This window comes from Macroventuria anomochaeta (assembly GCF_010093625.1).
Source record: "Macroventuria anomochaeta strain CBS 525.71 unplaced genomic scaffold BU25scaffold_8, whole genome shotgun sequence".
NCBI lineage: Eukaryota > Fungi > Ascomycota > Dothideomycetes > Pleosporales > Didymellaceae > Macroventuria > Macroventuria anomochaeta.
In genome coordinates this window covers 453,448-468,156 of record NW_022985369.1, presented here as the reverse complement: position 1 = coordinate 468,156, position 14,709 = coordinate 453,448, and the positions used below count along the sequence as shown (strand labels likewise).

General features: G+C 53.1%; 7 protein-coding genes across 7 annotated transcripts; 5 read left to right on the top strand and 2 right to left on the bottom strand.

Annotated features, from left to right (window-relative positions):
* Positions 1–558: 558 nt before the first annotated feature.
* BU25DRAFT_336319 (S-adenosyl-L-methionine-dependent methyltransferase) lies at positions 559–2,116 on the top strand (the record flags this gene model as incomplete). Its single annotated transcript, XM_033702622.1, has 9 exons — positions 559–657; positions 730–767; positions 817–896; positions 950–972; positions 1,024–1,177; positions 1,226–1,248; positions 1,296–1,327; positions 1,371–1,952; positions 1,999–2,116. 9 exons carry the CDS (start codon positions 559–561, stop codon positions 2,114–2,116), a joined length of 1,149 nt encoding a protein of 382 aa, XP_033564223.1.
* Positions 2,117–3,227: 1,111 nt separating this feature from the next.
* BU25DRAFT_388193 (nitrate transporter-like protein) lies at positions 3,228–5,342 on the top strand (the record flags this gene model as incomplete). The annotated part of the gene is made up of 3 exons (XM_033704465.1): positions 3,228–3,732; positions 3,854–4,633; positions 4,684–5,342. Exons 1-3 carry the CDS (start codon positions 3,576–3,578, stop codon positions 5,340–5,342), a joined length of 1,596 nt encoding a protein of 531 aa, XP_033564222.1. The 5' UTR covers positions 3,228–3,575.
* A 1,332-nt stretch (positions 5,343–6,674) lies between these two features.
* On the bottom strand, positions 6,675–7,937 carry BU25DRAFT_388192 (uncharacterized protein). The gene is made up of 2 exons (XM_033704464.1): positions 7,694–7,937; positions 6,675–7,644 (listed from the first exon to the last, which is right to left on the bottom strand). The coding sequence occupies exons 1-2, from the start codon at positions 7,833–7,835 to the stop codon at positions 6,779–6,781; spliced, it is 1,008 nt and encodes a 335-aa protein (XP_033564221.1). The 5' UTR covers positions 7,836–7,937; the 3' UTR covers positions 6,675–6,778.
* Positions 7,938–8,132: 195 nt separating this feature from the next.
* BU25DRAFT_263682 (mitochondrial carrier) lies at positions 8,133–9,948 on the bottom strand. Its single transcript, XM_033701760.1, has 2 exons — positions 9,581–9,948; positions 8,133–9,472 (listed from the first exon to the last, which is right to left on the bottom strand). Exons 1-2 carry the CDS (start codon positions 9,696–9,698, stop codon positions 8,313–8,315), a joined length of 1,278 nt encoding a protein of 425 aa, XP_033564220.1. The 5' UTR covers positions 9,699–9,948; the 3' UTR covers positions 8,133–8,312.
* A 251-nt stretch (positions 9,949–10,199) lies between these two features.
* BU25DRAFT_429668 (uncharacterized protein) lies at positions 10,200–11,892 on the top strand (the record flags this gene model as incomplete). The annotated part of the gene is made up of 2 exons (XM_033708562.1): positions 10,200–10,613; positions 10,669–11,892. The coding sequence occupies 2 exons, from the start codon at positions 10,200–10,202 to the stop codon at positions 11,890–11,892; spliced, it is 1,638 nt and encodes a 545-aa protein (XP_033564219.1).
* Positions 11,893–12,103: 211 nt separating this feature from the next.
* Positions 12,104–13,101, top strand: BU25DRAFT_263679 (uncharacterized protein). Its single transcript, XM_033701759.1, has one exon. It carries the CDS (start codon positions 12,315–12,317, stop codon positions 12,918–12,920), a length of 606 nt encoding a protein of 201 aa, XP_033564218.1. The 5' UTR covers positions 12,104–12,314; the 3' UTR covers positions 12,921–13,101.
* On the top strand, positions 12,828–14,288 carry BU25DRAFT_408623 (uncharacterized protein). Its single transcript, XM_033705856.1, has one exon. The coding sequence runs from the start codon at positions 13,283–13,285 to the stop codon at positions 13,931–13,933; it is 651 nt and encodes a 216-aa protein (XP_033564217.1). The 5' UTR covers positions 12,828–13,282; the 3' UTR covers positions 13,934–14,288.
* The last annotated feature ends 421 nt before the right edge of the window (positions 14,289–14,709 follow it).

The window sequence follows — 14,709 nt, the reverse complement described above, 5'->3', positions numbered from 1 at the left end:
TCCGAGTGGTCAAGGTCATGCTCCGAGTGGTCAAGGTCATGCTCCAACACTTCGAATTTGTCTTGACGCCTCGCAGTGTCCAGTCTCCACAAATCGTCGCGGCCACGTTCGGCTGGGGTCCAGAAGCTGCTGTCAGAAATAAACAACAGGATCAGCTAGACTGCGGCGCATGCACGACATGGGATAGGCCGTCCCATCACGGCGCCGGACGACGTGTCAAACGGACGGCATCAGGGTCTTCGGCGACGTCGTGTCCAGTTCATCGGGTGCTCAGCAGCCACCGGAGCGGCTTGAAGCCCGTCGAGGATGACGGCGCAGCCTGATTCGACGCGTGCAAGACACGATACTGTTTGGAGTTGAGTTGCTGGCACACACAGGCGGTGACTCGGAAAACACTGCGGGGTGTCTGGCCCACAGTAGCCCGCGCTTAGCGTCGTTTTGTCCCGGTCCCGTCTCTGACGACCCAGACCTAAGGAACGTCTTCCCACTCAGCTGGGTCCCGCCTCCTACTCGATTCCTCCGACGCAAGTCGCTGTGAAGGCTCAGTGCAACAACATGATGGCTCCAATGCAGCGACCGCGCCCGCTGTCGGCAACGACAGACCTCACAGACCTCACGGACCACACCGATCGAACCAGCCAGGCTATCGAAGTCGATGTATGCTGACACCTGATTCGCTTCCCCGCCTGCCCCACGACTCGAGCTCAGCTAACTGAATCCTTTGTATAGCCAGACAGCCGCTCCCTCAGTTCCGCCGATTTCGAGGCGTACGTCATCCTGTTCTCCATCGCTACCAGTCGTGCTCACGTCGACCAGGGAAACACAAAGCCTGACGCCGTCAGTACGAGACGTCTTGCACGAATATGGGAGGACATACCAGAAGTGGAAGGTTGGAGGTAGGGATACACTTAGAAGCGAGAACATTGCCATCATGCTGACCGCTTTTCAGCGTACCCGTTTCCAAATGATGATGTATTACTGTACGTCCCCTTCGAGTAACGCAGTCTGACTCTGTACATCCAGCTCGAAAATGAGCGCTTGAAGTTGCAGCATATCATTATCAGAGCACTTTTCAATGGCCGCAACTGGTTTGCTCCAATCAATCGCCTGCCACAAAGACGCCCCAGAAGATTACTGGATATTGGCTGTGGGACTGGGCATTGGTGCCACGAAATGGGTTTGTCAAAGGCGCATATCTTTGGTACTGAAAGCTGACAGAATCCAGCTAAAGAGTTCCCTCGAACTCGAGTGGGTTCAACAATTCATTCCATAACGCTTCTCTGACATTGTAAAAGGTTGAAGGCATTGATCTAACACCTACAAAGGGGTGGTAAAGGTCCCTCACGACCCTGCTGTATGCACACACTAAGTCTCGCTAGGTCACCTGACAATTGTCATTTAATGATCGACGACATCAGGCACAAGATGTGGTGGGGGCTCGCCAACGGATACACTTACGACTACATTCACACTCGCATGTCGCTAGGCATTTTCCACGACTTCCGGGAGATAATCCAGAAGGGCTTCAACAATCTCGAACCCGGAGGTTGGATGGAATCGCAAGAACTCGACAGCAAGGTCTACTGCGACGACGGCACCATGCCGGAAAATTGGCCACTCTTGGAATGGTCCAAAGACCAGGACGATGCCGCCACCAATCACTTGGAAACGCCGCTTCGCATCGCCAACAAACTCAAGAGGTGGTATGAGCAGGCTGGCTTTGTCGAAGTCAAGGAAGAAGTCTTCCATATACCGATCAATGAATGGGCGAAGGAGGATCGATTGAAGATGTTTGGGAAGTTCATGGCTCAGAACATGCAGGCAGGCCTATACGGATGGTCAGTCAACTACTTTAACCGAGCTTGGGGATGGACAGAATCCGAAATCCGTGTCAAACTAGCACGCGTACATAACTCATTGTTTGACAAAACAGTACATGCGTACTACAAGGTGTAAGTTGTTCGCCCCTCAGACGCTCTTGTTACTAACAACAAAAAGTTACGTTGTTTACGGAAGGAAGCCTCGTATCGGAGAAGCGCCGTCGCAGGTACCGAAGCCAGACCACTGGCCGACCGAACACACTAGCCGCAACGACGACGCAGATAACGCATGTTAAAACCCGGTTGTCACTCTATCGACTCTTCGATCTTCTGAAGACACATTATTGTGGTTTCCTTTGGCCTCCCCATCACCGGCGTTCACGGTCACTTATCGTTTGAGATACCCTATATCATGCGTTTCGGGCTTGAGTTTGATGCCTTGGATGTGTTGAAAAGCGTTTGGCAGACTGAGTTCTTGAAGACTGTTTGCTGGTTGCTTGGCACGACGGCGAACAGAGTGGACTGGAAAAAAGCTTATCAATCACCATATACATTGCATCGACCGTCTCAGAAACATACTTCTGTATTACACGAGTACCTGCTTCTATATTTCTGCGTATAACCGATCAGCTACCTGGCAGCTTACAGCCGTATCGACCGCAGTGTCACGTGATGCAAAACAAGCATCTCCGCGGCTTATTTGACCACGTCTAATTGGCCGCTATCGCCCGCTAAGACTCAGATAAGACTGCTGCCCATCCGGAAGCTACACCACACCGCACCGCGAATAGATACGAACAACATCGCCACTCGATAGAGTACTTGTGGCCTGGCTAAGCAATGAGGCGTTTGCTTCGACTGGCTTGGGCGGGAACTACGTCTGGTATAAACATGTATACTACAAGTAACGCATCGAGTTGAACATCGTTGGCTGAGGACGATATATTTCACAATCGCATTGACTGTCAGTCATAGCAGCATGACACCGCAACTATTGCCTTCATCCATCACGCATCTCAGTCCATATTCCAGCGCACCACGGAAGTACAAACGTATCACTCCTTATGTATTCACTGTACTACTGCCATCCCACACGCACACGTTTCAATCTCAACCGCTGATAAGGCCCACAGAAACTACTGCACCACCGGGACCGCAAGATAAGGACTAACTTGGGATCACCAGCACCCATTTGCGGCTCTGCCCAATGGCTACCCTAGTCAGTCAGACAATGTGCCTATCTGGTCACTGCTCGTTATCTCAAACAGCAGTGAACACTGCGGGAATACGCATCATGAAGCTGTGGCTGTGACACGTCTGGAATAAGCATTCGCTCAACAGCCACCAGTGGCCTTTGAATATTGGCTTTCTTGTTCTTTTGAGAAAGTTTGGTGGTGCTGGGGGTTAGGCTTGCAGCGGGAGATCTGTCAGTGCGTTGAGCGCCCCCATATCTCCTTACCCTAGCCACGGGTGTCTAAAGAACGCGGATGGGAAATATGGGGACGATCTTACCCACGGAGAAACGCCATCTCTATGCTACTTTATCTCGCGGAGATGCTGGAAATGCTGGGTGAGGTCAGAGGCTGCGTTGATGTATACTTATATATCTGGACAGCAGGTGTGATGCAGTTGACAAGCTGTTCCGTTGCGATCACTCCGGTGTATTCGTTCTCCACTGATCTGGTACGGTTCTGGATACTGGACTTGATCATACCTGGATCCTAGGACTTTGCATTTGGACTTACGATTACCAAGATGGGTACCTTCTCGCTCCTCTGGCGTGCGCCAGAAGTGAACCCCATCAACCAAAAAGCCCGTTCTATCCCCTTTTTCAACCCCATCTCCACAACCTATGGCCGCACATTCTTCTTCTCCTGGTTCGGATTCATGATCGCCTTCTGGTCGTGGTATGGTACGTCGAACCTCCTCCGACACCATCTTGCAACCCATATCTCTCCGCAGATCCTCCGTCTCACTGCACCACCCCCAACGCGCACCCATTCCTACAACGACCCCTAACTAACTTCTCCTAGCCTTCCCACCCCTCCTAGCAGACGTCATCGCAGGCGACATCCACATGGCGCCCTACGAAGTTGCCAATTCTAATATCATCGCCCTAACCGCAACGCTCATCGTTCGTCTAATCGCAGGTCCCTGCTGCGACCACTTCGGCCCACGCCTCACCTTCGCCAGTTGTCTTCTCGCCGGCGCGATCCCCACATTCCTCGCCGGCACCGTGACCAACGCCTCCGGACTCTACGCACTCCGGTTCTTTATTGGCATTCTGGGAGGCAGCTTTGTGCCGTGCCAGGTCTGGACGACGGGGTTTTTCGACAAGAATGTGGTGGGTACGGCGAATGCGCTTGCTGGTGGACTGGGGAATCTCGGTGGAGGTATTACTTACTTCGTCATGCCTGCTGTCTACAAGGCGTTGGTAGGCGATGGGCTGCCGAGTCACAAGGCGTGGCGTGTGAGCTTCGTTGTGCCCGGTATCCTTATTGTTTTCGTTGCGATCTGCCTCGTTGTGCTGTGCGAGGATACGCCGACGGGAAAGTGGAACGAGCGCATCGCTGCGGCGGAAGAGAGTCTGAGACGTCATGATGTTATCCACGATGGAAAGGTTGGGACGCATGAGGGAGAGGTTGTTAATATCAAGGGCGATTTGCAGGATGTTCCGCGCCCGAGTCTGACGAGCTCGAGGCTGGGGAGTACGGCGGAGATTGAGAAGAGTCAGGCTCCTTCGCCGGCGAGTGAGGATGAGAAGAAGCGTGGCTGGAAGGATAACGAAACGCAGCAGACGGATGTGCAGATGTGTACGTTATTCAGTCCCATTGTGGGTTATGTGGTTGCTGATGGACTACAGACAACACCGCCACAACCGAGATCGTTCAGAAGCCCTCCTTCACCAGCATCCTGGCTACCATGTTCTCTCTCCAGACATTGGTCCCTGCAGCATGCTATTTCTGCACTTTCGGCGCCGAGCTCAGCATCAACAGCATTTTGGGCAACTACTACATGCACAATTTCCCCACCATGTCGCTCCAAGCCTCCGGGAACTGGGCTGCTATGTTCGGTCTCCTGAACGGTGTGGCACGTCCTCTTGGTGGGTACATATCAGACCTGGCCTATCGAAAGTCGGGACACAGCGTGTGGGCGAAGAAGATCGTGCTGCACGCATATGGTATTCTCACTGGTGTGTTCCTGATAATCATCGGTGTGCTCAACTCCAAGGACGAGAGCACAATGATGGGCCTCGTCGGCGCAATGGCAGTCTTCCTCGAGGGAGCCAACGGTGCGGATTTCGGATTGGTGCCGCATGTGCACCCACATGCCAACGGTGTCGTTTCTGGTTTCACCGGCGCGATGGGTAACCTTGGAGGCATCGTCTTCGCCATCATCTTCCGGTATAACGGCAAGAATTACGGCAAGGTGTTCTATATCATCGGCGCCATCGTCATCGGCATCAATGTGGCGGTCAGCTGGATCAGGCCGGTTGCGAAGCAGCCGATTGGTGGGCGATAAAGTCTGAAGGAGTGATTGCTTTGTACATAAGTAGCGACTTTTGCGTGGCGTTCCGGTTGGGCTTGTTTGAGCGCCAGATATCCTAGAGTCGGTCTTTATAGCACACAATGATGAAATTACGACCAACACCGTCCCGATCGTCTATCAATCTTCGCCTCTTTTTGCACAGCCTCGGTCGCAGAAGGGAGAGAGTCTTACTTATAGAGCGCGGAGCTCATAAAGGTGTCGTGGACATCGTCTAGGCCTCTGAAAAATGCCTTGAAGCCCAGATTTGATTGCTCCCACCCGATGAACATGAGCAGCACGTCGGTATTCTTGAATATATCCAGCTCGAAGCTATGACGATGAAGTGCGCAAGCAAGCGGCAGGACATGTTGAAGAGAAGCTGTATCTGCAGGTTCGTGAATTTCAGACCACCGAATCTGTTTTCGATTTAGTGCCATTACAGCTCTGCCAATCCTCTCCATGGCATGGACTTATGGTCGCCATATATGTGGAGTGACTCGAGATTTGGAGGGATGCTTTCGGTAGGTCGAGTACTGCTGAGAGCTGCCGTTTGATGACTTCCATGACCATGCGTATCCGTTGGGCGAAGGCATTCTCCATCGAAGATCAGGACTTTGAAATTCGTCAGGTGGGAGCGCCGATGGGATCGTAGATGTCGAGGGGTGCTTTCACTTTGAGCACCTCTAGCTGATCGCGTACATTTGGCTCCAGGCGTGCAGATAAACCTCCATTAAGGCACTTGTAGTGTCGTAACAAGAACTCGTAGGCAACAGGCAACTGGTCAGTCGCAGGCTTGACCAGCAATTCGTTCGCGTGCGGCAATGACGCAAAGAACAATGCCGTCCACACTAATGAGCCTCGAGTGCATACTGAAAATCTGCTCTCTTACGACCCTCCTATATCTTCGGGATGAGCTCACTACACACCAACATAGCCAGTGCACTGTGCGTGATTTTGCCGACATCCTTACTGTCATCTCGGAGCTCGATTTGCTTAATTGATCTGGCCCAGACTGGATTTTGAGAAAGCAGGACGATGAAGTGTGGGATGCTGCGAAGTGGGACGACAGCGTTGCGGACAAGCGTTTCGCGCACAACATTGCGGAAGGAACGGTGGGTGCGAGCAAGGTTGACCAGCGAAGTGTTGCGATTGTCGTCGTGGATATTGAGAGTGATCTGTAGCAGAAGCTCGTCTGGAAGAAGCTGCAACATTTCGGCGCTTTGCCGGCGTGGTGAGCTGCATCGAAAGTAAGAGACGACAGAAAGTCTCGCGAGATTACGCCTAAGAATGTCGTGCAAACGGTCCAAGGTAAGATGGAAATTGCCTGTGAGATTCAACTAACCTGATTGCCTATCTCCAGTCTGTGATTAATATGCCGTACGCCTTCGCTATGCAAAACAGATACTCTCCTAGTGGTTGGGAGCAAGAGCTCAGAACACGAACCCATCTTCGTCACGCCTTGGGCCAAGACCCTTCTTGACACCATCCTTGAGCGAGTCCCAGTTCACACCATCTGCTCTGCGACCCCGTGTATTCTGGTCGCCAGCCACGTCTGTCAGCCTGCCCATGGCAATCCTGCGCATCATGACTGTATCCTCTGCGTTTCGAAACGACCTTCCCTTGCCCTCAGTGAGGAACTTTTCAACGAAACCCTCTTCGTCATCACTGAATGGCAAGCTAACGAGCTCCATAGCCTTGTCCTCCCTCGTGTACACCTCTTCGCCAATGCCGTTGTTCCACACGCTCTTCTCTAATGTCTGCTCGATCAAGATCTCAAGAAGAGGCTTCTGCTCATACTCTGGGCGAGTGTGTATCCAGTAGTATGTCTCCGTAACGTTGCGACCTGAGAGGTACTTTGCGAACTCGTTCCTGACCTTCTGGTCCTCGAGGGGTGGCTTGACGCAGTTGTAGTACGCAAGTGGTAGCACCTCGTCCTGTTCGCCCTTTTGTACATTCACCCTGTTCAGCTTCTCCCTGCACCTCAGCAGCGTAAACATGATCTCGTCTGGAAACGTTGGTATTATGCTGGGATGTGTGAGGTTGCCGACAGCGGTCGCGAACTCGAGGCGATCGAGCGCCCACAGCCCCTCGATGAACGTCCAGAAGCGCTTCTCGAGGTGTACGTCGCGGGCGAATGCGGTGGCAAGCTCGTCATCTTCGTGGTGCTGCGGCGACAAGTCTTTGAGAAGGTAGAAGATCAAGCAGTGCTTATTGTGTAGTGTGGTTTCGGAGGAGACGATGCGCTGGTGAAGATCGTGGAGCTGTTGCGGTGTCTTTGGTGGATATGCTTTGCGTCCTTGCTCTTGTCAGTAAACCATAGCTTTTGGCATTGCAGCGGCGCATACCTTTGATCTTCAATAGTTCTAGCAGGCGCTCAAAGAAAGTCTGACCGCCGAGCGCATGCTGGTACTCTTGAATTTGCTGCACCAGGCCATCGGTGTAGTTGAGGCCTTGGAAGACGGCGTCAAAGTCTTCAACGTCGAGCATTGCGATCGATTGGAGTGGGCGGAGTGGTAGGTGTGGGGTAGCTTGATTCACGCAATGCGGTTGCTGTTGACGCTTTTGCTTCTCGCGGCTATGACGATCCACTAGCGCGGAATGCATCTCGAGTGAAGCCTTAGGACACTTGAACGTCGAATCTGGTCGCTCACTGCAGGCATGTCAGAATGGAGTGTGTAAGGGATGAAGACGAGTGCAGGACGTCAATGCGAGTGTGAATGAATCGATTATGTGCGATGCCTTTCGTCGCTATAATACATGCGCCAGTATATACAAAAGCGCTGGTATCAATACATGTTCAGTCGTAGGCCGCTCCTTGCCCCAACTCGCCAATAACGCCGTGACATGCCATGCTATCGCCATGCAAAATGAGTTGGATCAACCTCCATGCTCCGAATGGGGTGAACGCGCCAAGTCTAAGGTATGTGCAAAAGTCTTCTGCCGGATGTACCCTTCTGTGTGGTGTCACGATCGTTCGAGATGCTTGCGCTCGTTCGAATCGTTGAAGACCTTCTTGCCTAACTCGTAGCAGCTGATCATGATTGCACAAGCGGGTGCAATCTTCAGTGACCGAGCAGCCCACCCTTTAAAAAGCCCGGACATCCCTTGCTCTTTGTAGATGTGCATAAGGAAGCGGGGCATTGACTGGTCCTCTGGCCGTATGGTGTCTGCGGCATCTTTAGCAGCCTTACCCGCGTGCCGTACAATCTGTTGCCGTGTCTTGCCGACGTCGAAGGGGGTGGTAACGAACGCTGCAACTCCACCTGAGGCAGCGCCAGCGAGGAAGCTGTCAATGATCGTGTCTTTGGTATTCTCTCGACTCCTTGACCGGCTGCGCCGCTGGATCTTCTCCCCGCCGCGACCCATGCGGAACTCGAAACCCTCATTCCTGGCCTCCACTCGGCCCCGTGCGTCGGTCAGAGCGTTTCGTGTCGCCTCGTATCCCCACCAGTAGATGGCAGAGAATGGTACGTCCCGCCACAGAGTCAAGGTGAGGCCGCGCCAAAGACTTAGGATACCCTGTGAGCCCACCATTTCCCGAAGGCCGTCCATTGTCTCACGGAAGTGTCCTGCAGCAGTAGCTGTGTGGTTTGCTGCCTGCATCCTGGTCCTGAACATCTCGATTGGGCTCACAGTGATGGCAGCCATTGTACGCGCGGTCGCACCTGCTACCAGCGGTACGTATGCATCTGGCACGGTCGAGCGGAAGGGCGACGCTTGGGCTGTACGTAGCCAGTCGTAGCCAGCGAAGTAGATAACGTTGGCTGGAACTGCCATAACCAGAGTTGGCGACAGTCCTCGCCATAGTGTCCGTGGCCCTTCGTTCTGTGCAATCTTTCGCAGTCCATCCCATGTGCTGTTGATGGTCCTGCGTTCGACCTCTTCCACCGCGCAGCTCAGGTCTGCCGGGTTAATTGGCGACATTGTTGGCCCAGCTACGCAGAAGGGTGCCTTGTTGTTCATCCAAAACACTTCTCTGCAGCAAGCCGATATTCCCATGTTCGGTGGGACGTCGCGAAATTGCGTGAGCGTGGTACCATTGAATCCGCGGGATGTATGTGATGATCCCTTTTGGGGCGTTTCCTGCGATTGCAGACGGACGCGGACGACATCGAGGGGCGTGACTGTTCTACGTCAGCAAGGGTCCAGGAAAGCATGGAGGCGAACACCGTGTTGGACACAGCCCGCTGATGCTGCGCAACTAATAGAGAGCATGGTAGACATTGACTTACCGAGTAGCGAGGTCAAGATGCTCCCAGACACGGCTGAAAGCATCTTCTGCGAGAGCGACACCTCGTCCGCGCCTTTGATGACGTCCACATCCTCGGCCCGCTGTGTGGCCGTTGCCATCTCTACAGCTTGGTGCAGTGGATGGCTGTGCTACCTCGAGTCGAAACGAGGCGTGCAGTGAGAGTCGCGAGGGCGCAGAAAGGCGGGCGTGTTCATTCTCCACGGGCGGTGACAAAGTGGTGACGCTGTGCTGAAGGGCGGCGACGGATCGGTGATGCTTGTTCTTAGCTCCACGGCTCAAAAATGTCAATCGCAATCGGACTGTTCGGACTAGCTTAATGTGGGTCTGCAAAGGGCGGCTTATCAGATGCACTCGCATCGAGAACGCGTCTGTGGCGCGCTTTCCTGCCTTCGTCATCGCTGTCACTGTCAACCTCAGTGCATCGCTAAATTCACCGCGCAACGCCCACATAGACAAAGAGTCACACCCCCTGTAGATATGTATTCCTATTAGACCCTTTGAAGGCCTGCATTGTATCATACCCACCTTCCCTGCACGTGGAACCAGCGACATCGGCCTGTGCGCTTAGAACCGGGACGCCACACTTGGACATTGGAACCATGGACCCTAACAACGATTCCACGAGCACGGAGGCTGAGCTCGAGTCTTTCCGCCAGAGATGGAGGGAAGAAGTCTCGGCCCGAGCCAAGGGCAAGGCGCCTGTAGCATCTGCAGCCCCAGCAGACAGCAGGCCGCACGCACCGCCAAGAGGTACTGCGTCGGCCGCAGCATCTCATTCCCATGCGCGCCAGCGAAGTGTAGAAGAGACAGACGAAGTTGCTCCTTACGTTCATCAAGATCTAGGCGAGAAGCAACATGGCCGAAGGCTTGATGAAAGCAGCGCTCAGACCGCTGTTATTGCATCTGCAAGCAAAGAACCAAAGACGGCATTAGACCATTATGAGAAGGCTGTAGAACGCGAAACGCAAGGAAATCTGGGGGACAGTGTGAGGTTGTACCGAAAGGCTTTCAAGGCAAGTCCTTTACGTGGAAGGTGTACGTACGTCCATCCACTGACACTTGTTACAGCTCGACGACAGTGTCCACGAGAAGTACAAGGCGAAACACTTTCCGCCTTCCTTCTTCAAGAACAGATCCAAGCCTCAGCCGCAAGTTTCCAGCGCCTCAGCAGCAGGTGCAGCACCGACGACAACCTCCAAGCCACAGGATCCCAACCCCTCCAACGCGCCGGTAACAGTACCGAATACCGCTCACCACTCCCTACATGGTCTCCCGGCTTCATTGCAAACACTGCTCGCTGAGTTCTCCACCCTATCCATCTCAGGAGAGCCGCCGCCAACGGACCTCTCTCCAGCCCCACCATGTCCCATAGCGGCAGTCCCAGAAGAGATTATCGTACAGATACTGGAGCATCTTGCCGTGCAAGACCTTGCGGCATTCGTCCGTCTGGCACAAGTCTGCAAGCGCCTCGCGTACCTTGTCAGCACTGAAGATCAAGTTTGGAAGCGACTGGCCCTGGGATATGAGTACGGGTTCGCAGCTATGCACTACTCTTACACCTGCCAGATCGACGGCCGACCGCTTGGCGACGACGATGAAGGCGGCTTCATTCTAGGTGACGATTCTGACATCGAGGACAACGCTCCTACAACTCCTCCATCTCCTGTGGCCGTCACCCAGCTGCTCGTCCCATCACCCTATCCAACATACCGCACCCTTTTCAATCGGCGCCCACGGATCCGCTTCAATGGCTGCTACATCAGCACAGTCAACTACCAGCGCGCCGGTGCAGCCAGCACAATGAGCTTGACTTGGGGCTCGCCGATTCACATCGTCACATACTATCGCTACCTCCGCTTCCTGCGCGACGGAACATGTGTCTCGCTTCTCACAACATCTGAACCAGCTGATGTAGTGCCCTATCTCTACGTCGAACACATGCATAAGAACCATGGCAACCTCCCATCCGCACCGATGAAGGACGCACTACTGGGCCGTTGGCGCCTCACCGGCCCTGACATGCCCGGGGTTGTGGACGGAGAGAAGGAAGGCACGCTGATCATCGAGACCGCAGGCGCGACGCCTAAGTATTTCAACAAGATGATCTTAAATTTGAGCAGCGCGGGACGCCAGGCCAAGAACAATAAGTTGACATGGCAAGGCTACTGGAGCTACAACCGCCTGACAGACGATTGGGGTGAGTTCGGTTTGAAGAACGATAGAGCATTCTATTGGAGCAGAGTTAGGAGCTATGGCATGAGCTGGGAGGAAGGCGGCCGTAAGGACGTATAATTAAATGATCGGTGAACATGCTGAAGCCACGAGACAGCCACTGCATCACGCACCATATACTGTAGTCCTGAACCAGCAAGCTGAATTGAATCCGTACAGAAATAGGCTTGATTGGGTTGCATGGGACTTTTAGTAAAGCGCATGGCTGACGGTCCCTGCCAAGATACGCTACTTTACACTTCATCCAACCAAGCACTGTCTTCCAAATCTTAGCCTTGCACTTAGTCTTTAAACAATGATCACGACATCAAGGCACCCCACGATAGCTTCAGGCGTGAATGCCACAATGAAGCAATGACGGCAGCCAAGGATGGGGTCGACGAACAGCACAGCAATTGCACAGGTAGTCCGGACACTCATTGTCGATAAATATCCCGAGGACTACGAAACTCTGAAGGTCAGGTTAGCGCAGCCAAATTTCAATGCCCATCATATATCTGTCAATCCTTCCACTCTTCGCGGCATTCGCTCTCTTTACGCCACCAATCGCTCAAACCATATATGGGACGTCAATTTGCAATCCTCAAACCAACTACCAAATAGTCGCTGAGTTGAACAACGGGAGTTATCACAATTCCTCCGGTACCCGTTCGTTTACCTGGAACAATACAGCAGCCCGAAACTTGAACGTCACAGAGCCATGGCAGATCGACCTGTTAGTCAACGACACCATTCGCGATGTACAGCTCAAGAGCATAGATAACGCTGCCGTTCTCGGCACAAACAAAGGCTATCTTAGCGTACCGGATGGTGTACGCAGCACAAGCTTTAGTATCTACCAGTTGGCGCCTGTCAACGCAACGTCCGATGGAGATCGGAGCAATGGCTGCAGCGGTGTACTGAGCTCGGGGTGTATAGACTACCTACGGAGTGCCGTGCTGACTACAAGTCCCAGCACCTCGTGTGCAGATTCACGGCTTGGGGAAAATCCTCGCGATGAGGCTGTGGCAGCGTGCGGTACAGCCTTCAGTACATTGGCCAAATCAGGGCATGTCTCCTTCTATACGTCCTTCCTCGAAAATACTTAGACTGACCTTGATCAGGCGCAGCCTTCGTCGAAGACGAAGGAAACGACACTTGCACATACTCTTCTGTTGACGGAATCAGCCTCCCAGAGAACTACCACACATTTCAACGCCTGTTCCCCACGTTTACGATCTCCACGTCACCCAGTCAGTGCCGTTCATTGTTGCTGCGAGGTTTGACGACGGCGTACAAGAGGTGCCGCAGAGCGATGTACAGTTTGTATGTATAACGGCGAACAATAAAACGAAGGGCAGTCGGGTCCCTGAGAGCAGGAAGCGCGGATAGCTGGCAGTGCAATATCGAAAAACCGAGTATAGAAGAATCCACACCGCCATCTCTTTGCGCTTGTACACCTTCACACAAGATGCAGACACCAACTACCCACATACTGCTCGCGGCAACACTTCCCCTCAGAACTACCCTGGCTCAAAACACAACGACAGATTTCACCTCCACCCGCAATGGTATCTCTCAACTAGACGTCTGCTGTCTCAGCTTCCTCGACATACCCTACATCTCTTCGCCAAACGCCTCGGTTGAGTCAGTAGGCAGTGTTCCATTCCTTGAACTGCCGAATCAAGACCCCTGGCACCTTTTCATCCTGGTGAACGACACAGGCCCCAACCTCAATGGTGACTGTTTTCGCTATACGCGCGAAAGCTTCCTCAGCGTCCCCAACAAAGCGTCGAATACGAGCGTGTGTTTGTATCAGTTCACGCCACTGAACACGACCAACTTGACCAACGGGTCTAGCTGCGCAGGTGTGTTTAGCGACGAGTGCATGTTGTTCATGCAGGAAATGTTATCGAACGCTACAATTTCTGAGTGGAGGCCCGACAATTCATGTCCAGATCCATTCCTTTCCGGGGCACGATTGGACCGGCTGCTTGAGCTTTGTGGGAGATCAACGCCTAATGCGCAGTTGTATAGCCGTGAGTCTGCTTGCAAGTACCTTGCTTACGCCCTGTGTGTCTGCTGCCGAATTGACAGGGTCACGATTCGTTGTTCCGAATGACAACTGCTCGTATCCTTCGCTTCCGGGTGTTGAACTCCCCGGATAACTGCCAGGCTTCAGCGCGGGGCAGTTCACATTCTTTCTACGATGACCAGAGTTATCGTCGGGGTTCTCAGATATATATCCGGCGTTGACGTATGATCAGTTTGTCAGCCAGGTGGTGCTTTTCGCTGTTGTTGCTTCGTTTGGAGGCAATCAGAATAACGCAGTACAGTTCGTTTGCGTAACACCGAACAAAACGCAGTCGGGTAGTCAGGTTTCTGAGGATAGGGCGCTGTGGGAAAGTGCTGCGACAGGTTGGCAGGTTGCTGGCAAGTTGGTGATGGGAATGGCCGGAGTTGTGGGTTTGGTACTTGCATTGTAGGGCTGGTATCGAATGAAGAGGGTGAGACAAGATCTGTTCTTCATTTCAAGATGTTCCCATATATTGGTGTAGATGAGATGACCGTATGTTCGGTGAACAACTGCCCAGATGGTGATGGCCCTGTAGGATTTAAGCTTAACCCGAATAAGCTTTAAGGTTTGCTCGCTTCTTGCAGCACCTTCGCAGTCACAAAGTCGGACTGCTCGTAAGCACATTCAACGCGCAAACAATTAGTGAGCGCATGTCCCCTTGCCTGACGTGAGTCGAGCAATTTTTGAATTCTGGGTGCAGCTGCCGGGACTGTGCGGGCGAACCAGTGACGCCGAATTACGTACCAAGCTTCAAGCTTCGCGCTGAAAGGTTACATCATCAGGGTCCGAGGCGCCAGTGCCATTGATCACCATGATGACTC

Coding starts and splice junctions, on each gene's coding strand:
- BU25DRAFT_388192 (XM_033704464.1), bottom strand. CDS start 7,835: ATGCTCGACGTTGAAGACTTTGACGCCGTCTTCCAAGGCCTCAACTAC. Junction 7,645..7,693: donor AGAACTATTGAAGATCAAAG/GTATGCGCCGCT, acceptor GACAAGAGCAAG/GACGCAAAGCATATCCACCA.
- BU25DRAFT_263682 (XM_033701760.1), bottom strand. CDS start 9,698: ATGGCAACGGCCACACAGCGGGCCGAGGATGTGGACGTCATCAAAGGC. Junction 9,473..9,580: donor CATCTTGACCTCGCTACTCG/GTAAGTCAATGT, acceptor GACGTAGAACAG/TCACGCCCCTCGATGTCGTC.
- BU25DRAFT_263679 (XM_033701759.1), top strand. CDS start 12,315: ATGCCCATCATATATCTGTCAATCCTTCCACTCTTCGCGGCATTCGCT.
- BU25DRAFT_408623 (XM_033705856.1), top strand. CDS start 13,283: ATGCAGACACCAACTACCCACATACTGCTCGCGGCAACACTTCCCCTC.